Here is a 24,289-nt window from a genome sequence, read left to right on the forward strand (position 1 = left end):
TTTATATATAATAAAAGCCTTTTTCAATGACTGATGATTTCATTGTTAACGAGTGAATCTTTGTAAAAATTAATTTAATAAAAAAAAATCATTTTTAAGTTTGTAACATGCAGTTTACCCGTCACACATCATGCTATACGCAATTGTTCATATCAAGGGAGCATACTCTTCGAATAGTACTGGATTTGTCTCCCCTTTCTTGGATACCGTTACTCGCATGCATGTACGTGTTGTCCTTAGCAACCGTCCATCTACGGTTGTCCGCGACAAAAGTAACTCGCATCTGGCAGAAGAGCCACTTAAACTGTAAATTACCACCGGTTCTTCACACATTTGGAACGAAGGAAATAAGAAGCGAGGTAAGACAAAATCTATGCACTATTCTCGATTTCAAGAGGGAAGGCGATTTGAAATTGAATGATCGACAGCGCGTTTACATGAACAACAACAACAAATTAAGAATTTCAGCGACGGGTGATAAATTTCATTTTGCAATTTCCAAAACCTTGCTATGGAATGCCTACATCATCCGTAGTGAGCTATTTCTTACGCCAGCTATTTCTTACTATTTTATACCTGCTTTTGTTTAATAACTTAGTACTTTTCTTGTTTTAATATTGTTAAATATTTACCATATTTAATTTGTTGTTCTCCTTAACACACCAAAGTTGCTCAACATAATAATGTTGGAGTATGCTCAAATCGTCCAAGAACGAAATCATCCAAAAAAGTTTGGCAAATCGTTCAAAATATACGGTCGTTTCATCCAGTCGTATTGTATGTATGGTGGAGTACTCCCGTCTTCCTTCAGGTTGGTGATATGATCCGTTTATTAGGTGTTGTTTATAGTAAAGCTTGATACGCACAAAATATAACAAATTAACACAAATCCGTCTCGCATGCGTAGCATATGTTTAGTAACATTTTGAGAAGGTCATACACATTAATTGTGGCACATGTATATGAAAACTTCTAAGGTGTTGGATAAACAACAAAAAAGACAACATATGTTTAAATAAAATGTATACCACACATCGGTAAGTCCACTTGCATCCAGTAAAATGCACAGTATGCATAAGACAGTCCATAAATCCTCAGCTTGCCAAGTTTCCAAGTACAATTTTAGTCTGCCAGGATTTGACCTATATCCATAAAATTAATTGAAAAGGTGTGTATTAATTTTCCTTTTTTTCCCATAGCTACATTTTAAAGAGTCGGGTGACACCAGTAGAGGTGTTAGTTTGTTTTTGACCCACTTTTTAAAATGTCACATGTGCAAATGAACAGCAGATTCTGCTATTGTTGTCATCCTATAAACTTACAGATCTTACAAATCCCATATTTTATATAAAACGAAGTATTTATGAAGGTTTGCTTGTGGAGTTCACATAATTTTAGAAATGCAGATACTTAAATTTATGTGTTTCATTGTCATCATCTATCCCATTTACATGTATATCAGCATAGCATAACATTTCTTCTGTCTTGGGGATTATACATTGGGCTACATGCCTGTAACACCAAAGTAATGAAATAATTTCTCCATGACATGTCACTGTCCATTTGGAGGATTTTAGAATTCGGCATTTCGTAAAGGGTCAGTGGTTTTATGCCCAAATCACATATTTTTAATATGGCCTCACTAGAAATATGTGGACCTCAAGGACTTCAGCAAGAATCGTTATGAGATTGTGAGCTGAATGACTTATTTATGAATTTTATTCTTGTTGCTAATTAGGTTTACTGGGTTAGGGAAGCTAGATATGTCATGTGTAAATAGTTGTGGCTGGCTAGCCTACATACTTACTTTTAATTTTTAATTTTCAATTCCAAATCATTCTTTTCTGTTAGCTCTATGTAATCTCCCTGTTTTTTCCAATTATCTTAACTCATAAAGAACTTGTGCATTTATTTTACCAGTAATTACATGTTAAACTATATACATGAAAACGTACCAGTATGAGGATATACTAATTACTCCCTAATTAACACACCACTTTTACCTGTATCTGTTAAATAATGCATTTATCAGTGGTGAGACTGTTAATTGTATTTAGAACAACGGATATTTACTTCAAAAGACTTCATGTTAATTGTGTGTGAAGAAGAATTGCTGGAAGAACCAGGCATATAAATTGACGAAACAGGCTGACATTCTGAAACTGATTATGCAAAAGTTGAAGAGTCAATTTGTCCCAGCCTGTAGCTTTGAGTGGATTACACTAAGCAAGTCTGAACAGTCACTGGCAAGGAGTCTACTTGCAGTTCAGGACAGAAGGTGGTGGAGTAAATATTCAAACATATTAAATTATCTGTTTCAGGACTTTATTTGTGAAGAGGGTACTGGACATAACTAAGAATCAATCATGGGACAAACCCTTCAGAGGGCAGCAAAATGGACATCCGCCAAAGACGGGTCAGGTGGGAAGCTGGAATTCACCCCAATAAACCAAGACATTCTTAACGCAATTCTCCAGTTCCTGGAGGGGTTCAGTGGGAAGCACCCAGAGGAAGCCAAGCTCATCTTCAAGAAGCCACTGACATGGCATAGCAATCTTAAACCTTCACAGTTTTCTGGCAGTGGATATAATGAGAGGTTGGTTTACGGCATGTTGTTTTCTTTTTAACCACTCAAGCATGTGCCTGTTGCGTGTCATTAATGCATATCTCTTTAGAGGCTCTCACTGGTTAACCTGTGGCTTGAAGTCAGGGGATGTGTCAAATTTCTCTACAAGGTCGGGTGGTGGGTTTCTTCTGGCAATCCGATTTTCTCCATTCACAGACCTGTCCAACTTTGTGTAGCTGAAGAATTCAGTGTGTACAGAGAACACAGATTGTTAAATTACAGTTGAATAATTAAATAATTCCACGTATAACCAAAACAGAGATAAAAGTCCTCAGTACATAGGCATCCAAGTGCTACTTAACTGGCGGCAATTTACGTATGTCCTTTGGCATGCTTGGTACATGTAACTCAGTTAACTCTTTAAAAAGACTGAAGAATCAAATAAATTTTGCATAGTTGATTTGGTAAATTAAATTATCATAGGGGCATTTATGTAGTATTTAGCCTGTTCTATTATTAACTTTCCCCACAATTATGCTGTCTGCCTTAATGTATAATATATAAGTGGGGTTTTTCTGGGATGTTTGCCTAGGCTCTGTTTCCCCCACCCTGAAACCTGAGTGTCATTATATTAGTGAAATATTGTTGTCCTGAGTACAGTATTAAACATACTTCAATTATTTACCTGTGGAGTCAGGTAAGTCAGGTGGAGTCAACATTTAATTTAGTTGATTTTCATTAATCTTGAATCAAATAATGAATAATTATGAATGTAAACTGCTCTCAATGAGTTCAGCTTTATGAAACTTTTAAATAAAAGCATAAATTTATTTATTTGATTGGTGTTTTAAGCCGTACTCAAGAATATTTCGCTTATACAGCGGCTAGCATTATGGTGGGAGGAAACCAGGAAGAGCCTGCGGCAAACCCATGACCATCCGCTGGTTGCTGGCAGGCCTTTCCAATTACGGCAGGAGAGGAAGCCAGCATGAGCTACACTTGAACTCACAGCATTTGTGAGAGGCTCCTGGGGCATTACGTTGCGCTAGCGTGCTAACCAACTGAGCCATGGAGGCCCTCAAAAGCATAATTAACAAAACAGAAAAATACACAATGTGCCTGGAGGCCATAAGTAAATTTCTATTACCTACATATGACATTCAGTTTTTATCTGAATTTCAGGGGATCAGATGTATTCTCCGAGAGTACAAATGAGAAAACAAGTGAGCCGTTGATGTCACTGAAGAAATCTGGTGGTGACTATGAGATGAGTGTGAGCACCATGGAGATTGCAGAGAACATCCTACGCTCCAGTGGGGATGGGAAAATGAAAGAGCTCAGAGCCTGTCTGGAGTGTAAGATTTTACAATTTATTACCTCTGTCAAAGGAGACATAATGTTTTCACTGGTGTTTATTTGTCTGACAGTTTGTCTGTCTCACAGACACTCCTTCTGTTTCTGTCAGTCAGCAAGTTTACAGAAAAAGTATTATGCACAGGTTTAAGTTAGGTGAAATTTTTGGCTAAGGTGCAGTCTGTTAAATTTTCATGGTGAACCAAATCGGCATCTGAAAAATGAATGAACTGAATGGGAGACTCGATGACAAGCTACACAGAAGGTCCAAACAACAGTAGAGGGGATTGTTTTCTTCTGTGACGTTGTTGTGTGTGTGTACTTCATATATGTTTTGATGAGCACACATACACCGATAATTGTGATGTAATAAAGGAAAGAACAAATGAGTTAACGGTTTTGGACTGTCTTGATACAAACGGGAAGCGTTTTACAATTAACCCCATTAAGATTTCCTTTATCTATGTATAGTATACACATTATCCCTGTGAAAATACAGTATACCTATTACACTGATGCTCATATCATTTCCTACTGAATACTAAATTGTGAGTGTGAGGACCAACAGTAATACTCTTTGACATTTCTTTGCCTCTAAAAGTGCACTTTTATGGGTGAAAGATTAGGTCATTTACCAAGTTTGTTTGATTTTTACAGCTAATAATGATCCGGTGGCCAACATTTGCGGAGAGAGGTTTGCCACAGTGGCAGGAGAGGATAACGCATTGTTTCGATTCTTTGAGGAAATAACAAAGGAGATTGAGAATCTGGCTCGGCAAAGTAAAGAGGAAGGAGATGGCGATTCTGCACTGGAGATCGCAGAGAAGAAGCGAGTCCTGAACATGCGGCTTCTTCTCTTACGTTTGGACGAGCAGCTTCTCAACCAATCGATTGCCAGGATCTCTAGGTATGGTTTGAATATGACTGACAGTAAAGCCTGGAGTAAACTGCAGTTCGCGCTTGAGTAGATATTGCCCATTGCATCACTTCGTGTTGGCTATTTTGAAGGCATGGAAGAATGCTTAGACTGTTACACCTCGGAAATCAGAAGAAACTAAGCCCAAACTCGTAATATCAGCAATATTGCACAAAAAGTTAATGTTATTTGACATTCAGGTCCCTCATAGAGTGAATGACCCAAGACAGAAATTACGTGAATGACATGTTAAATTTTACCGACCAACCAACCGACAGAGAGAGTAACACTTACACTTCCTTGTGACAGCTAAATAGTTAAGACGTGCCCTGTATAATCATTGATACATATCCACAGATCATGCAGTTAAGACATGCCCTGTATAATCATTGATACATGTCCATAGATCATGCAGTTAAGACATGCCCTGTATAATCATTGATACATGTCCACAGATCATGCAGTTAAGACATGCCGTGTATAATCATTGATACATATCCACAGATCATGCGGTTAAGACATGTCCTGTATAATCATTGATACATGTCCACAGATCATGCTGTTAAGACGTGCCCTGTATAATCATGGATACATATCCACAGATCATGCAGTTAAGACATGCCCTGTATAATCATGGATACATATCCACAGGTCATGCAGTTAAGACATGCCCAGTATAATCATGGATACATATCCACGGATCATGCAGTTAAGACATGCCCTGTATAATCATTGATACATGTCCACAGATCATGCAGTTAAGACATGCCCTGTATAATCATTGATACATATCCACAGATCATGCAGTTAAGACATGCCCTGTATAATCATTGATGCATGTCCACAGATCATGCTGTTAAGACATGCCTTGTATAATCATTGATATATATCCACGGATCATGCTGTTAAGACATGCCCTGTATAATCATTGATACATATCCACAGATCATGCAGTTAAGACATGCCCTGTATAATCAATGATACATATCCACAGATCATGCAGTTAAGACATGCCCTGTATAATCATTGATACATATCCACGGATCATGCAGTTAAGACGTGCCCTGTATAATCATTGATACATATCCACAGATCATGCAGTTAAGACATGCCCTGTATAATCATTGATACATATCCACAGATCATGCAGTTAAGACGTGCCCTGTATAATCATTGATACATATCCACAGATCATGCTGTTAAGACATGCCCTGTATAATCATTGATACATGTCCACAGATCATGCAGTTAAGACATGCCCTGTATAATCATGGATACATATCCACAGATCATGCTTTGTCAAGAAATACTTATGTTGCTTTTAATGTTGCTTTTGTACCCAGGAATAATAGTTAATGTGAAGAAACTCACAGTTTTACATCACAGTTCCTGTGGTATCCTTTTTCATAGCATGTCTGATAAATTTTTGGCTTGTTTGATGGGAAGCTCTCAGCCTTGAAGAAGTTAATGTTTTTGCTTCCTTCTGTCCTTTCATTGTTGATGTGTCTGTCTGTTTGTTCATAGTGAAGTGCGTCTAAGCCCTCAAGTTGTGGACCAGGAAGTCTCTAATCTGAAGAAAATGTCAGGCTATGATGAAGACAAATATGTTCTGGAAGAAATCAATTATTTTGGTAAGAGATAATTAAATGTAAGTGAACTATGGAATGATTAAGGCAACAATGAACACATACATGTAACAGTATAATTTGTACCTACAAACCTGTACCTACATGTAGCAAAGCAGTATTATTAAAGTATTATTAAAGCCATATTTTATGAGCAACTCAGGGACAAGGATTGAAGAAACGTTTCTTGGAATGTTCTTATTAAATACTTCTGCTTGGAATTTGCCGTAAACAGCCCAAAAAACTTCACCCATGACTACTGAAATGCCGATTTTCTCTGATTCTTAAGATCTGTTTGTCCTACAAAAGCATTTTGATGTGTGTTAATTTGGAAGGTTCCACACCAAAAGTAATGTTTTTTGACCTTTATTTGAATAATGAAAGAGCGGTTTTTCGGGAGGCGGAATTTGAGGTCAAAAACACTTGACACTTGTGTGCATGAATGCTAACATTATGACTGAAGCCTTGCTGTATGGTTTAGATGTAGATATATGATTAACAGTGGGGAACTCGTAAAACTCCTTCCCGCCTGTATCAAGATCGAACAAACTGTGAGCTCATTGATTCCTCCTTTTATTACGTCACAATTATCAGTGTATGCGTGCTCATGAAATATACATGGAGTACACACACACTGCAATGTCACAGAAGAAAACGATGCATTCTGCTGTCATTTGGACCTCCTGTGTAGCTCATCCTCCAGTCTCCCAATGACGGACTCGCACCATCAAGTTGAAATGTGTTTTCCCATTGATGTACAAGTAGGCATTTCTAAATTTCGTAGTTACTCACCAGAAAGGTACATATTACTACAAATGTGAAACATGTCATCTCATGGTTATGCCCTATATGGTAACAATAGCCAGGCCTCTGTTAGACATTGTTCCTCTCTGGCTGTACGTGGGAAGGTCTGCCAGCAACCTGTGGATGGTTGGGGAGTTCCCCCGAGCACTGCCCAGTTTCCTTCCACCATAATGCAAGCTGTTGTCATATTATTGAAATATTATATGAAATAAATAAATATTTGATTGGTGTTTTACGCAGTACTCAAGAATATTTCACTTATACAACAGCAGCCAGTGTTATGGTGGGAGAAAACCAGGCAGAGCCCGGGGGGGGAAACCCTCGATCATTCGCACTTTAATAAATAAATAAATAAAAAAAAAATAAACATCCTGAATTCCTGTGCATGGCCAGTTTTGTTTTATTTTACCCTTCACCTTACCCTTCTGTGTTTCCATAGATACTGGGTACATCTACCAGAACTCATGCCGCGCCCCTCCATGGAGACAGGTCCACGGTGACATCAGCTACATCAGTGTCAAGCCACATGACATGAACACCCTGTATGTCACAGCCAACACCAGTGGCTACCATCTCATCAAGGTTGGTGGTTTAAAGTTCGCAGTTTTTGTGATATAGTACAGATCAATAATCGCCCCTTTATCTTATCTTTAGATGGGGAGACTCGATACTAAAAAATCCAAAAATGGAACTTGAGTGAGATAGGAGCGACTGGACATGATTCCGGAGGCTCTACTATGGAGCACCCCATGTTCTCATAAAAATTCATGGTTGAAGAGAGATTTATAGAGTTACCCAACACATCTGAAAGAAAGTATCAGTGGTTTATTTAAACTCCTCTTCCTAAATTAATCAGGTTATGTTATTTGTTGTCTTTTCTTTTAATGCCACTCGGCGATATTACTGGTAGCAACCATAAATCTTGAGGTGACTTACAGTAGCTTACCATAGAATGTATTCTTTCACACCTGTCTGTGTACACTATAAATAGCCCAGTTACCCATTTAGCATATCCCAACATTGAGGTTTCTCCATTCATTATCCAGAAAAGTCATGTTATCTTTTTTTCTGCCTGCTTACAGGGTCCTGCCAAAGACAAGAAGGAGCTGGATTACGAGAAAGTCAGTGAATACTACAAGAGCCTAGTCACCCTGCTCAAGGACCAGAGCTCCAACTTTGCTGAGAGGATTGACAAACAGGTCAGTTTCATGGGTTTTAACTCTTCAGGAAATTTTTAATCAAACGCAGTATGATTAAGTGTGAATTAAAGTTGAATTGCACTCTTTTTTTCAAAAGTGTTAAAAGGAAACTCAAATTTAAGTCATAATAATGTAAACCTGGTTTTCTCCACCCATAAACGTAACCACCATTATTCTTGAGTAGCAGTATGACGTTAAATACCATTTGAATAAATAAATAGATAAATAAATAAATTATAAAACCAGCCTCTGATCAACGAGACTACAGCTAAGCTTGAATTTATTTTTTGAGTTCGTCTTCGGCTTTAAGTCAGCATTTTTTGTTGATGAACTAAAATTTAGCCCAAAAAACTGCATTTTTAGAGGCAAATAATGTCACAAAATATTGCTTCTCGTAACAAATTTCAAAATACCTTTCGAAGATAAATAGAACTCCCAGAATCAGGTAAAATCCTCAGTTTAATCATGGGCGAAATTTTAGGTCATTTAGTGTAAATTGTGAAGAGTGACAGTTTACATTTAAAGTGACAAAATTGACATTAACACCAGTCTAAAGTCAATTTCATTCTAAACAGAGAATTAAACAAACATGATTACTACTTGTATCATCCCATGCAGGATTTTGTGGTTCAAGAAGATAAGAAGGAGCATTTTGCTGTCTTGATGGGAGATCTCCATGACGACGAGGAAGGTGATGGAGCCAATCAGTCTGAGCTGACGAGCAGGAAGCAGGGCGACAGTCAAACTGACCGCGACAAGACCCAGAAACACAAGGCACAGAAGCAGAAAAAGATGGAGCCGTCTCTGAAGTGGAAAAACTTGGGGATGGAAGAATCCAAACAGTACGTGTCAGGGACAAGTTATACCAACAGAAAAATAAGCTTGTATGATGACCAAATTATACGAGCGTAAAATGATTCCCAAAACATATGACACATAACCTGTACATTGACCAATTTATATAGGCCTGAAAGGTTTTCCAACCATGGAATCTTACAAAGTATAACTTTGTATAATGACCAACTTATACAAACCTAATATGATTTCCCACCACATAAGTGTGTATGAGGACCAACTTATACAAACATAATATGATTTCCCACCACGTAAGTGTGTATAAGGACCAACTTATACAAACCTAATATGATTTCCCACCATGTGTGTATAAGGACCAACTTATGCAAACCTAATATGATTTCCCACCAAGTAAGTGTGTATGAGGACCAACTTATACAAAGCTAATATGATTTCCCATCACGTAAGTGTGTATAAGGACCAACTTATACAAAGCTAATATGATTTCCCACCACGTGTGTATGAGGACCAACTTATACAAAGCTAATATGATTTCCCACCACGTAAGTGTGTATGAGGACCAACTTATACAAAGCTAATATGATTTCCCACCATGTTAGTGTGTATGAGGACCAACTTATACAAAGCTAATATGATTTCCCACCATGTAAGTGTGTATAATGACCAACTAATACAAACTTAATATGATTTCCCACCACATAAGTGTGTATAATGACCAATTTATACAAACCTGATATGATTTCCCACCACATAAGTGTGTATAATGACCAACTTATAAAAACCAAATATGAATTCCCACCACATAAGTGTGTATAAGGACCAACTTATACAAAGCTAATATGATTTTCCACCAAGTAAGTGTGTATGAGGACCAACTTATACAAAGCTAATATGATTTCCCACCATGTAAGTGTGTATGGGGACCAACTTATACAAAGCTAATATGATTTCCCACCACGTGCGTATGAGGACCAACTTATACAAAGCTAATATGATTTCCCACCACGTAAGTCTGTATGAGGACCAACTTATACAAAGCTAATATGATTTCCCACCACGTAAGTGTGTATAATGACCAACTTATACAAACCTAATATGATTTCCCACCACGTAAGTGTGTATGAGGACCAAGTTATACAAAGCTAATATGATTTCCTACCACGTAAGTGTGTATGAGGACCAACTTATACAAAGCTAATATGATTTCCCACCACGTAAGTGTGTATAATGACCAACTTATACAAACCTAATATGATTTCCCACCACGTAAGTGTGTATGGGGACCAACTTATACAAAGCTAATATGATTTCCCACCACGTGTGTATAAAGACCAACTTATACAAAGCTAATATGATTTCCCACCACGTAAGTGTGTATGAGGACCAACTTATACAAACCTAATATAATTTCCCACCACGCAAGTCTGTATGAGGACCAAGTTATACAAAGCTAATATGATTTCCCACCACGTGTGTATAAAGACCAACTTATACAAAGCTAATATGATTTCCCACCACGTAAGTCTGTATGAGGACCAAGTTATACAAAGCTAATATAATTTCCCACCACGCAAGTCTGTATGAGGACCAAGTTATACAAAGCTAATATGATTTCCCACCACGTAAGTGTGTATAATGTCCAAGTTATACAAAGCTAATATGATTTCCCACCACGTAAGTGTGTATAAGGACCAACTTACCGAACCTAATATGACCACGTAAACTTATGAAACTTAGGTTTGCGTAATTACTAACTTCAGTAAATAAACCTTTTTTTTTTGATATTAATTCTTTATTCAAAAAATGTTCAAGGAAATTTATCCAGCTCTGTCATGTTAGCAATTTGTGGATTGAAATGTAATTTTGACAACAGTTAATTGAAATAAGATTAATCTAACAAACACATTTTCTTATTTTTGATATAGGACAGAAGAGAAAAATGAAAGAAAGACAGTGGTGGTAGTGAAAAAGAGAACATCTCAAAGGTGAGTGTCTGTTTTGTATCCCCTCATGGCAGGTAGTAATTCCCCCTGATCCCCATGGCGATTATCTCCCTTTACACGCGTGAGACGCTAGTGAACTGAGTGAGCTGTTGCAGACCTTTCCTTTTGCGCTGAATTGTAAGATGCATATAACCGTAGACTGCTGTTGTGTAATATAACTTCTTATTTCTTCATGTTAAGGTAGAAATATTTTCATTTCACTTCACATAAATTGTACTCAAACGACCAAATGTTTGGTTGTTTTTTTTATTGGTTTTCTCCTTAACCAAATCAAGGTTCATTTCTGTTCCTCTTTCATACAGTTCTAAAAATTTTGTCTCAGAATTTGGGTAGCTCTTAAGATTTTGTCCGTCTGCATATGCTACAGCAATTTTTCCCGGCCCCATTATTAGAAAAATGTCATAGATATAGTCTTAATCTTAAAACAGTTTGCTTAGCTAAACTTTGCTGAAGTTCACATCAGTGTTTGTGTGTGATATGTACTTTCAGGTCCAAGAGTAAGACGCCCAATGACATGGATGACTCATTCAGCGAGAGTTCCGAGGAGAGCGAGGAAGAGGAAGAGGCTGTAGAGAGGCGCAGCGAGACCAATGCTGACCTGCCCTCAGAGTATTGGCAGATCCAGAAACTCGTCAAGTATCTCAAGGTAAGATATTACATATCAGCTTTGACGCTAGTGGCTAAATAAAGTGGGCAGATATGACAAGCGTATGTTTATGCTCCCAGGGGAATGCAATATGGGACATCTTGATTTGCTCTTGACCATAGGTTGGTGTGTCATTGTGAGTTTGTTTGTGTGCAGCGAAGGTTTTGATAAACATTTCTTGATTTTTTTTGGCATTTTTCCCATGTTTTACAAATTTTGGTCATGGGTTCGAGTGGTACTCTGGTAACCAGCATCATGTACATGTCGCCAACTCTGTACTTGTTTAACTTTGTCTGCTGTTGTTGTTCTAAAGGGAGGTAACCAGACAGCCACGATCATTGCCCTGTGCTGTATGCGTGACTTTAACCTGGCCCAGGAGACCTGTCAGCTTGCCATCCGTGATGTGGGTGGACTTGAGGTCCTCATCAACCTGCTAGACACTGAGGAGATCAAGTGCAAGGTGAGTCGGTATTGGCAGTGAGCCTCCATCCTTTTAGCTTTGAGTTCAAACCTATGTCAGGTCAGTGTGCAGTTTTCTTGGTACATTGTTACAGTAACAGAGTGACACACTATTTGGGGGCTTTTTCTTTTCCACCCATCTTTTCACGTTTAAATAAAACCATCCACAGAATTTGATTATTTGTGCAATATCTGACACCAAAACTTGATCCAGGAGCATAATTCAGAAGATCAAACTAATGCTGTTTAATAAGTTTTCTATATACCACTCCATGTTAAAATTGGCAGATCGACCCTACCATGATATCATCGCTATTTGCTTTATGTGTGACTTCAATCTGGCCTAACTACAGTGTTAAACACAAAGTAATCAGTGTAAGCGTCTTTGAAATCTGCACAGAATGCAGAGCAAGAAGTTGTGGGTGAAGTCACAAATAAATCCTCATGTCAGCATGAATCCTAAGTGTATTTTTGACATGCTTGTTGTCACTTTATTTTTTTTTGTCAGATTGGAGCTCTTAAAATCCTGAAAGAAATCTCCAGGAATACTCAAATCCGCCGAGCTATTGCTGACCTGGGTGGTCTTCAGACGATGGTGAAAATCCTGAGAGATCCCAACAAGGAGCTGAAATGTTTGGCTGCTGAAACAATCGCAAATGTTGCCAAGTTTAGACGAGCAAGACGCACGGTCCGACAGCATGGAGGAATAAAGAAACTGGTAAGTATCATGATACAGGACTTCAGTCCAAAAGATTTTCCCGTGTATATTCTGAGTTGATATAAATATTGCATTTTACAGTTTCATCCTCTGGATATACTTGATAGTTTATCAGCTATTTTGACCCAGTCCTTTTCCTAATCTTTTTTGGAAACATCAAAGGAGTTGACTGAGATTTGGTAGTTTCTCAGTCTGAAAGTAAAACTTGCTGTTTTCTCTACACTCACAGTCATAATAGGTTAAGAAGGTTACTTTGTAAACCAGTGATGGTATGAAGTAATACCATCATATATAAACATTGAAGAGGATATGTATGTCAGAATTACTGTGTGATGACATTTGAAAAAGTAAAAATGTAAAGGTAAACATATAAAAATTAGTTTTGGTGCATTTTATTTTTCTGTAGTAAGGGAAGTAACTCTTATTGACTCATACACATGTTATGTGCTTCCGTGAAGGTTGGTTTGTTGGACTGTGCATCGTTGACAAACCTGACAACGCAGGACTTGGAGAAGGATGTGGAGGTTGCGCGCTGTGGTGCGCTTGCGCTCTGGAGTTGCAGCAAGAGTAAGAAGAACAAGGAGTCCATGCAGAAAGCAGGCGCTATCCCACTCCTAGCTAAACTGCTCAAGTCCACCCATGAGAACATGCTGATCCCGGTGGTGGGGACTCTGCAGGAGTGTGCTACAGAGGTGAGCACCCCAGGGGATGTGAATACCATCAGTGAAATCCATACCCATAGTCATCTTCGTTAACATTTACGGGCTTTATACATTTAAGAGATCCTTCCTCCTGAGGAATTCCTTAAATCTTTACTTTTTCGAAAACTTTTGTAGTTGCATGCAGAAAACTTTCAGATTTAGCTTTATGAACAGAAAAAAATTGAAATTCAGTGGAAAGGGTGAGTCAGTTGCTCAACTTTGTCTATGTCTCATCCCTATATTTAATCCGATACAGTTCTATGGACCGTAGCATAAAATTGTTTCTGACATAATGTATGTATAATGGTTCTAGCTGACAACATGCACTTGTCCTTTAAACCCCTGTAAGTTATTGAATTTTTGGTTTTCATGGCCATGAAAGGACTTGAAATTGAGTTTAATTTGGCACAAATCCCGGGAAAATATATAGGTGTAGGTGTTAATTTACTAATTGAGTCCTTGAACATCATTCTTGAAAATCTTGAAGCATTTTCTTTCAGAAATAAAAACATTCCTGTTTAATACATTAATGTGGTGGTTTTATATGTACATGTATATTGAGTACATCAGGTAATACAATTTTCCTTCCATTAAGTCGTATTTATTTGTCACGGGTATATGAATGATGGGTAAGATCATATTTTTCAGTTTACAACATGTAGATGTACTGTAAAACATCATTGTCAAACAAGCAGTATAAGAAGTTACATTGAAAAGTTGGTATCCATATGCAAACCCTGTTATGTTTCTCTGTCAACTTGTAAATGTCTCTTAAAGAGGTATTTATTCAGGTTCATGTCTTATATTGTGTTGTCACCTGTTAGTAACATGCTGCCTGTTGTTGATGACAGCCCAGCTACAGACTGGCTATTCGCACAGAGGGAATGGTGGAAGATCTGGTGAAGAACTTAAAGACAAACACACCTGAACTACAGATGCACTGTGCCTCAGCAATATTCAAGGTGAGGTAACTCCGCAATAAGCTTAACTGGTTGGCTCTATTATATCCCCTTGCGTGTGCGTGTGCGTGTGCGTGTGTGTGATGCTCACTTCCTGAGCTCACTATGAAAATGTTCTTAGGGTTCTCCACCATTTGTATTTCAAACAGAAAACATCTCCCAAAATAATTTATGAATGATAAAATTTTGGTTAGTTTGTGTGAGAACATTGCCTGACAATTTTTCTGTAAGTTTTTGCTGACAGACAGATAGACACGCAGACAAATGAAGACCAGAACAAACACAACTTCTTTCGGGGGAGTTATTAAATAAATCATTTCCTGGTCAAGGGTTATATTGGCTTGAGCTGGAGACTTATTCCGTTAATCATGCTGTTCTGTACATTGCAGTGTGCTGAGGATCAGGAAACCCGTGACCTGGTACGACAGTACGGTGGCCTTGACCCCCTTGTCACCCTCCTAGGTGACAATGAGAACAAAGAGCTGTTGGCTGCAGCCACAGGTGCCATCTGGAAGTGTTCGATCAGCCCCGAAAACGTGACAAGATTCCAGGAGCTGAAAGCCATCGATACTCTCGTATCTCTGCTTAATGATCAGCCAGAGGAGGTAGGTCAATAATGGTAATGATAATGGAGAAGGACACAACTCTGAGAGCTGAAGGCCATGTATACGTCTATATGGTTGTCTCTTAGCCCAACCAGCAGTCAAAGGTAAAGCATGTAATGATAATGTGTATAATCAGGCCATGTTTGTGCATCTCTCAGCCCAGCCATTAGTAGGTCAATGAGTATTATGAGTATAGCAGTAAGGATGAGTATAATGAAGGAGGATATAATACAGAGAGCAAGAGGCCATGTTTGTGCATCTCTCAGCCCAGCCATTAGTAGGTCAATGAGCATTATGAATATAGCAGTAAGGGTGAGTATAATGGAGGAGGATACAATTCAGAGAGCAAGAGGCCATGTTTGTGCATCTCTCAGCCCAGCCATTAGTAGGTCAATGAGCATTATGAATATAGCAGTAAGGGTGAGTATAATGGAGGAGGATACAATATAGAGAGCAAGAGGCCATGTTTGTGCATTTCTCAGCCCAGCCATTAGTAGGTCAATGAGTATTATGAGTATAGCAGTAAGGGTGAGTATAATGGAGAAGGATACAATTCAGAGAGCAAGAGGCCATGTTTGTGCATCTCTCAGCCCAGCCATTAGTAGGTCAATGAGTATTATGAGTATAGCAGTAAGGATGAGTATAATGAAGGAGGATGCAATTCAGAGAGCAAGAGGCCATGTTTGTGCATCTCTCAGCCCAGCCATTAGTAGGTCAATGAGTATTATGAGTATAGCAGTAAGGGTGAGTATAATGGAGAAGGATACAATTCAGAGAGCAAGAGGCCATGTTTGTGCATCTCTCAGCCCAGCCATTAGTAGGTCAATGAGTATTATGAGTATAGCAGTAAGGATGAGTATAATGAAGGAGGATACAATTCAGAGAGCAAGAGGCCATGTTTGTGCATCTCTCAGCCCAGCCATTAGTAGGTCAATGAGTATTATGAGTATAGCAGTAAGGATGAGTATAATGGAGAAGGATACAATTCAGAGAGCAAGAGGCCATGTTTGTGCATCTCTCAGCCCAGCCATTAGTAGGTCAATGAGCATTATGAGTATAGCAGTAAGGATGAGTATAATGGAGAAGGATACAATTCAGAGAGCAAGAGGCCATGTTTGTGCATCTCTCAGCCCAGCCATTAGTAGGTCAATGAGTATTATGAGTATAGCAGTAAGGATGAGTATAATGAAGAAGGATACAATATAGAGAGCAAGAGGCCATGTTTGTGCATCTCTCAGCCCAGCCATTAGTAGGTCAATGAGTATTATGAGTATAGCAGTAAGGATGAGTATAATGGAGAAGGATACAATATAGAGAGCAAGAGGCCATGTTTGTGCATCTCTCAGCCCAGCCATTAGTAGGTCAATGAGTATTATGAGTATAGCAGTAAGGATGAGTATAATGAAGAAGGATACAATATAGAGAGCAAGAGGCCATGTTTGTGCATCTCTCAGCCCAGCCATTAGTAGGTCAATGAGTATTATGAGTATAGCAGTAAGGATGAGTATAATGAAGAAGGATACAATATAGAGAGCAAGAGGCCATGTTTGTGCATCTCTCAGCCCAGCCATTAGTAGGTCAATGAGTATTATGAGTATAGCAGTAAGGATGAGTATAATGGAGAAGGATACAATATAGAGAGCAAGAGGCCATGTTTGTGCATCTCTCAGCCCAGCCATTAGTAGGTCAATGAGTATTATGAGTATAGCAGTAAGGGTGAGTATAATGAAGGAGGATACAATTCAGAGAGCAAGAGGCCACGTTTGTGCATCTCTCAGCCCAGCCATTAGTAGGTCAATGAGTATTATGAGTATAGCAGTAAGGATGAGTATAATGAAGGAGGATACAATATAGAGAGCAAGAGGCCATGTTTGTGCATCTCTCAGCCCAGCCATTAGTTAGTCAATGATTACAGTGAGTATTATGATTACTGTGACAACAGTAATGAGTGTAGTGATAATACAGTTTGAAAGCTTTGTAAATATGCGCATGTTTGTCTCTCGGCTCAGCATTGAGGCAGAGGGAGTACCCTAAATGACCTGAAAATTTGACCACAAAAGGGCATATTTGGAGACAAATAAATGTCATGAGATATTACCTCTTGTGCCAAAATTTACACGTTCCCAGTAGCATATCACCCTACCTTCCAAACAAACCTCAAAACACCTTTCTCAAAATGAGCAACTCAATCACGGACGAAATTTTAGGTAATTTAGGATCTGTCAGTTGTAGTAATGAGTATTCTGTGAATGGAGACTGACACATTTCTGAGAGCTGAAGGTCACATGCATGTGAACATCTTCACTTGTCCCTCAGCTCAGCAATGTCCAGCAGAGGAGGGAAATCAGTTATGACGGTAATGGACTGTTGTAATGACAGTAATGGATCATTGTTATGATGGTAATGGATCATTGTAATGGTGGTAATGGATCGTTGTAATGACAGTAATGGATTGTTGTAATGAGGGTAATGGATCGTTGTAATGACGGCAATGGATCGTTGGACACAACACACAGTTTCACGTTACGTCATCACAACAGGGTGATGTCCCAGTGTAAAATGATGTCACCCATTTACAGCACACAACTGTTTACTTTATCTAGGTTCTGGTCAACATGGTAGGAGCTCTAGGAGAGATGGCTAAGGACCCACCTAACAGGTCTGCTATACGTAAGGCTGGCGGAATTGCTCCCCTTGTCAATCTCCTCACAGGGACAAACCAGGCGCTGCTCGTCAATGTGACTAAGGCTGTCGGGGAGTGTGCTGAAGAAGGAGAAAATATGGTGTAAGGATCTTTGTTGTACAGTTTTTATTTCTGCCAACTTAATTTTTCTCTCTAGTTTGAACTGATTTATGTGTGATGTATAATAATGTGTTATTCAATAAGTTAAAAGAGGAGGAATTCTTTTGAAAGCAAAGAAATCACTGAACGTGTCAAAGTGAATGACCAGTCATAAATAGACACTTATTTCATTTATAATCCATTTAGAATTTTTCCAAAAAGGTCTGTTGGAACCGATGATGTCGCATACATTGTTTTGGTGGATTATTGTACAAGTGAATTCATGAATGTTTTATATTGTGTATGTGTATAGCAGACCGTGTGGTTACAGTGTGGTCAGAAAATGCATCAATCCAATGTTTCAAATGCATTTTACTCAATCAAACAAATTCTGAAAAATGAACTGTTACTTCTGTTAATTTTGGAATGTCACTTATAGCTGCACCTTATTGATATTTTAGTAGCCTGGGTTTTAGTACATGTACCAGACATAAACTGTAAACATCTGTGTAAACATAGAAAGATCAGTTCAGTGCGCTACATCAACTTGAATATAAAGTAGAAAGCACTGTTGTGCGGTAGTACAGAAATAGCCTGCAACATGAATCAGGATCAAGGGAGATAACTCTGCGAGCCTAACAGGGAAAACAGACTAAGGGGAGATAGCCCGGTAACCTGCTAATAAATTACCTGCCTTGAGACACCAACAGGTGGTATTGAAGCCTCAGAAATCAATACTAAAGCACAGCTGTGAAAGTTTGAGCATGTCAACGCTGCTTTACCTCTACAAACACAATCGCCTCCGGACAATAGCTGATGAACTGCCCGGTACCCTGCATATGCCACAGCTTGTGATTTGCCTGAAGTCACCAGCCTGCCAGCCTGTGATTCACAGTTCGACAGCTTTGCACAATACTCATGTATACAAGCAGTAGATCTGTAGTGTTTTCATATTTGTGCCCGACACAAATTGTTGGCATTTCACAAGAACATTGTTCCCTTTGGATAGATAAAAGTAATATCTTCATAAATGAACAGTTACAGTAATAACCCAGAATTTTGTGCCCCTTAAAGGTCATAAAATAGAATTTTGGGGATGGAAACTTACATGTTCCCAGCAGGATGTCATTGTACCTTCCAAACAAACCTGAAAACACCTTTCCAAGATCAATAGAACTCACGGAATCAAACAAAACAAACAACCTGGTCATGTACAAAATATTTGGTAATTTACCATTTAGAGCTCACAATTTATACAGTGCTTTTGTGAAGCCCATTTCTCCCAGGATACTAACCAGGAGGGTTTCAAAGCTGAGTCAATTTTTGTATTATTCAATTCATTCAATCCAATAAAATAAATTCACTTTTTAATTCAAAACATTGCAGCAGATGATGTGTATAAAAAGATCTACCCTGAAGATTACCTAGGCTGGTATCCGATCGAAATTGCCTTTATGGGCAATGAAAACATTGCGGGACTTTTATTGCATTACATGTTGGATGTGGTAGCATATGCTACAGCTTATGAGAGATTTGACTCCTGATATATACATGTAGTATCAGATGAATGAATGAGTATGGCTTAGCACGACATTAGCTGTGCATATTTACACAGAATATTGATACTGAAACCTTATCATAGTAAAGCTGCCAAATGACATAACCCTGTGGGTATATGTAGCTAAACTAGACACCCACATGCTTTCAAGTAGCTTATGTCTATGTCTCTTTTCTAAAAATGGACTTCTAAATGCCTCGTGCAGAGCTATGACCTGAGAGCCTGTCACTAGTGAGTTCAAGTGCAGCAAATGCTGGCTTCCTCTCCAGTCATGTGTGGGAAGGTCTGGGTGTCCACCCACCATAATGCTAGCTGTCATTGTATAAGTGAAATATGCATGAGCATGGTATAAAACCCCAATCAGATAAATAGATGAATAGTATGAAATGTTCATAATAGGGCTTTGCCACTGAGATACTTCTGGCAAAGCAATTTGGGCATAAAGCTGCATAGCCTGTTGATCACTCCTGCCTTTACTGTAAGGTTTTAGAGGAAAACTGGTTGTGTAGTGCACATACACTGCAAGACATCGATGATCAAAGTGCAGTTTACAGTTGACCCAATATCCTGTAACATGCACATTTATTTCTGTGTGTTAAAACAAACTTGTTTAAGCTATATGTACATTCCTCTAACTGATTTACTGTATTTGTCCTAAGATTAAGCTATTTTCAGGTGACATAGTTTGCTTGATTGTAATTGATTCATCCACCTCTATTTAGGGCCTTTTTTTTTGGGGGGGGGGGGAGAATTTTGATTAATTTCTTATCACAAAAACTTAAGTGTTGACATCAGAATTATCATTATAAGGCCTTTATTTAATAGTGTGCTTCTGAATTAGTGCATTTTTAGTTTAGTTGAAATACGGTGCTCAAGGTTTTCGATATGGTGTGTGATTTCAGCATTATCGATCGATTGGATGGTGTCCGGTTACTATGGTCACTCCTGAAGAACCAGAACCCAGCCGTACAAGCCAGTGCCGCCTGGGCCATCTGCCCATGTATTGAAAATGCCAAGGTGAGATTTGAACTCATGTCCGTACATATTTATATCAGTATGCAGTGTACAAACAAGTTTGGAGTGGTTTGACACAATGATAGATGCATTAACCCACACTAATGTTGACTTTGTTAATTCCGATCTCTACCCATTGGACAACTTACTTTGTGATAGTTTCATGCAGAAAAAGGCATTTAAATGCATAAAACATTGTTGGAACCATGACGGTATATGATGCTTTTTTTTTCAATGTAAAAGAGCTTGTACATTGAAGTTTAATGAAAGCTCCATACACGTGGTCCACATACATGCTGAGGATACGTTAAAGCATGTATGGTCATGTTCTGTTATTTAATAAAAGATTTAATGAGTTTCTAATAGATTCACTGGATGAAAGGTAATTTTGAGGTGTGTTTTTCACAATTCTGGTGACAAACATGAGCGGCGAATGTTCCTATTGGAATCCAATAAGACTGCAAAGCATGCACATATGGTTCTTCACACAATGAATTTCATTTAAAGACTTGATTTTTTGGTTCCATACATGTAAATTCAGTTCACAAAGAACAATAAATAAATTCTGAAATACACTAGATACTCTGTGCTTAATCAGAAGGTTCAATTTTAGGTGATTCTAAAACAGGCAGCACATTGCAGTTGTCTTTTAAGACAATAGCTCATTTCTTGTTTATGACAGAAAGAGAAGACAAAAAGTCAGATGATAAAAATAAATAAAACATAAATGTGGATATGGAGTAGACTGTTTTTGTAAACTAATAGTTTCATTTTCATATTTGGGAGTATACAGGGAGTATGATACTATGTATGAGAGGGCTTCAAGTATAACTGTTAATAAGTCAGATAAATGTTGGGTACCATGGTTACGGTTTTTTGAAACAAAAAAATATGTTGAAAACTACTTGCCAACTCTCAGGATGGTTTAGCAATGAATCAGCCAGTGGAAACATTAAGCTTTGAAGGAAAATTCAAAATATTGATCTTTAAGTCATTTAAAGAATAGAGAGAATAAATACCATGCTTGTCTGCTTTGTCGTAAAGCCAGAACCCACCGGTGGCGATCAGGACGCGCTTCGTCGCTCCCCGTCGTAAAACTGTAACAGCAAAACCTAAACCAGCCAGCCAAGACAGCAAAGAAACTGCTAAAGCAAATCGCTTAAAAGCAATTAAAAAACAAATGGAAGGTAGCAGCATGTCTGAACAGTTAAAGGCAGAGCCTAGGGTCGTAAGTTTTGATGGAAATTGTGCGGACCGTTAACGGAATTGCCTTCAGCACTGTTGTATTTCTGTGTCTCATCGGGATCACCAGTAGATCAGTAGTTTAATATTTTAATTAATTGCTTTGTTTTGTTTTTTTTTCTCGCTTTTTTTTTTTTTAAATATTAATTTTAGTCCTTGTTCAGTTTTTAAAGATTTTTTTTATCGGTTGTTAATAATACAGTACACAGATGATTTGATTCAACAACAACTGTTGCAAAGACATTTTGTAGTCATTTATTACAATGGGATTAATGTAGAATCTGTGCCGAGGAAAGTAAAAATTTTTGGACATGTTCCATTCCTATGAAAGTACACATACAGTAGTATTTATTTATTTATTTATTTGATTGGTGTTTAACGCTGCACTCAAGAATATTTCACTTATACGACGTCGGCCAGCATTATGGTGGGAGGAAACGCACAACCATCCACAGGTTGCTGCAAGACCTTCCCACTTATGGCCGTAGAGGAAGCCAGCATGAGCTGGACTTGAACTCACATTGGTGATATGTGATCATAGTTTAATAACACACACAGACCTGGGATAGAATCAGCTTCTGGGCGTTCAAACATTCAATTTACCTGTACACAAGGTTTAAATTGATTCCTTAATGAAATGCATAAAGCTCTTCTAGCATGTGCCGTCTGTAAAAGTGCAAGAAAACTTTGATTTTTTTCCATATGAATTAATTCACGAGCCTATGAGAAACACTCACCAGACACAAAAGTTTAGGTAGAACAACCATACCTGTACAAGTCAAGACGTTGTTGTTGTAATTGGGAAGATTTCACCAATTCCTTGTACAATAGCTTGTATGCACTATTTACACATAGCCTACGTATATTCACTGTGGCATGCGTCAGTACACACTTGCACTACATAATTGGTGCTTTCAAGGGAAGATTTGCTGCTTGACTTCCTTACGATATTAACTTAAACCAGAAACTTACGTAGAGACGTATACATTAAGCTATTCGCTTTTTAATACAGTCACAGATGTATTACACATCAACGTTGAGAGAAGTATACGTATGCATGTCATTGATGTAAACTGTTGTTGTCGACTTGTAATTACATTTTAATTGCTACAACCAGAGGAATATAGAAACTATATTTCCACGCTTAAAACCCATGAAATTGCCACTGTGTATTTATTTAACAACAAAAAAAAAACAAAAAAAACTGTGATTGTTCTGCTAGCCTTGCCATTATAAGCATTCAACATTTCTGTAAATCTTATTTATTACCTGTCAGTATCAGAAAAAGTAACCATTTGTGGAAATAAGTCACAAAATGTATTTCATGGCAACTCTTTTGTTTAAAGAATGTCGGTTAGTGTAACATGAAGTTTATCTTGGTCAATATATGGAATGTATATATCTGGAACACAACTTAAATTTTGTCTCGAGGAATTTATATTTCTGTTTACCAGTATTTCCAGTGCTTTATGGGCATGACACATCTTTCAATTTCTTGTATGAGACTCTCATGGTGAATTTGTGGTTTATTCTGATCAGTTTATCTTAATGGACATTTATCATATTGCAGCGCCATGTATAAAAGTTGACTGTCATAAGGTATTCCCTTATTTTGTCATGATTGGACATATTGAGTTGGGCAGTTCAAGCGTATTGGTCTAACATTGTTGCCATATTTCTTGCAGGACGCTGGTGAGATGGTGCGATCATTTGTGGGGGGTCTTGAATTGATCGTCAGCCTGCTAAGATCAGAGCACAAGGAAGTGTTGGCCAGTGTCTGTGCAGCAATCGCAAACATCGCCAAAGATGAAGAGAACCTCGCCGTCATCACTGATCACGGGGTAGTACCCATGCTCGCCAAACTGACAAATACAGTGAGTTACCTCTCTTGAATCTGATACAGTACCATCCCTTTGTAGTGAATAATTCTGTTGATGATTGCTAATCGTTGCTTATCTGCATCAAGTGTCATTTGCATTCCATTTTTATTATGTCTTAATTATTCTTTTCCCTCATGATATGTAAATTAGAGACGGTTCAACAACACCTTGCATCTTGAAGCAAATATAGTACCCATGCAAGGAGGTGTTGAACCTTCTCTAATTTACATATCATCATATATATGTATATATATATCTTTCTTTAAGATTTGTATCAGTAAACTTTATAGTTAAGCTGTTACAGTTATCTATGATGTGAATTTTGTGAGAATTTTTCTGTGTATGAATAAGCAAACCAAAGCATATATCTTTCTCCCTCTATTGCCATGACATATAGTGTTGGTGTAGTACATAAACATAGTTAGATATTCGATTTCCTGTTG

The 24,289-nt window shown here is 38.1% G+C and overlaps 1 protein-coding gene across 1 annotated transcript in view; it reads left to right on the plus strand.

Moving 5' to 3' along the window:
• The first annotated feature begins 242 nt into the window (after positions 1-242).
• LOC135464660 (outer dynein arm-docking complex subunit 2-like) overlaps positions 243-24,289 on the plus strand; it is a 38,162-nt gene continuing 14,115 nt past the window's right edge. Inside the window, exons 1-18 of the mRNA XM_064742146.1 lie at positions 243-359; positions 2,322-2,596; positions 3,749-3,921; positions 4,577-4,826; positions 6,360-6,466; positions 7,704-7,846; positions 8,347-8,463; positions 9,082-9,305; positions 11,205-11,264; positions 11,772-11,928; positions 12,242-12,388; positions 12,896-13,105; positions 13,564-13,797; positions 14,658-14,768; positions 15,155-15,370; positions 17,974-18,155; positions 20,613-20,727; positions 23,652-23,840. Of these exons, the coding sequence (XP_064598216.1) occupies positions 2,367-2,596; positions 3,749-3,921; positions 4,577-4,826; positions 6,360-6,466; positions 7,704-7,846; positions 8,347-8,463; positions 9,082-9,305; positions 11,205-11,264; positions 11,772-11,928; positions 12,242-12,388; positions 12,896-13,105; positions 13,564-13,797; positions 14,658-14,768; positions 15,155-15,370; positions 17,974-18,155; positions 20,613-20,727; positions 23,652-23,840 (2,865 nt within the window). The 5' untranslated portion in view covers positions 243-359; positions 2,322-2,366. The remainder of the gene's footprint in view (positions 360-2,321; positions 2,597-3,748; positions 3,922-4,576; positions 4,827-6,359; positions 6,467-7,703; positions 7,847-8,346; positions 8,464-9,081; positions 9,306-11,204; positions 11,265-11,771; positions 11,929-12,241; positions 12,389-12,895; positions 13,106-13,563; positions 13,798-14,657; positions 14,769-15,154; positions 15,371-17,973; positions 18,156-20,612; positions 20,728-23,651; positions 23,841-24,289) is intronic.

Source organism: Liolophura sinensis, chromosome 4, assembly GCF_032854445.1.
Source record: "Liolophura sinensis isolate JHLJ2023 chromosome 4, CUHK_Ljap_v2, whole genome shotgun sequence".
NCBI lineage: Eukaryota > Metazoa > Mollusca > Polyplacophora > Chitonida > Chitonidae > Liolophura > Liolophura sinensis.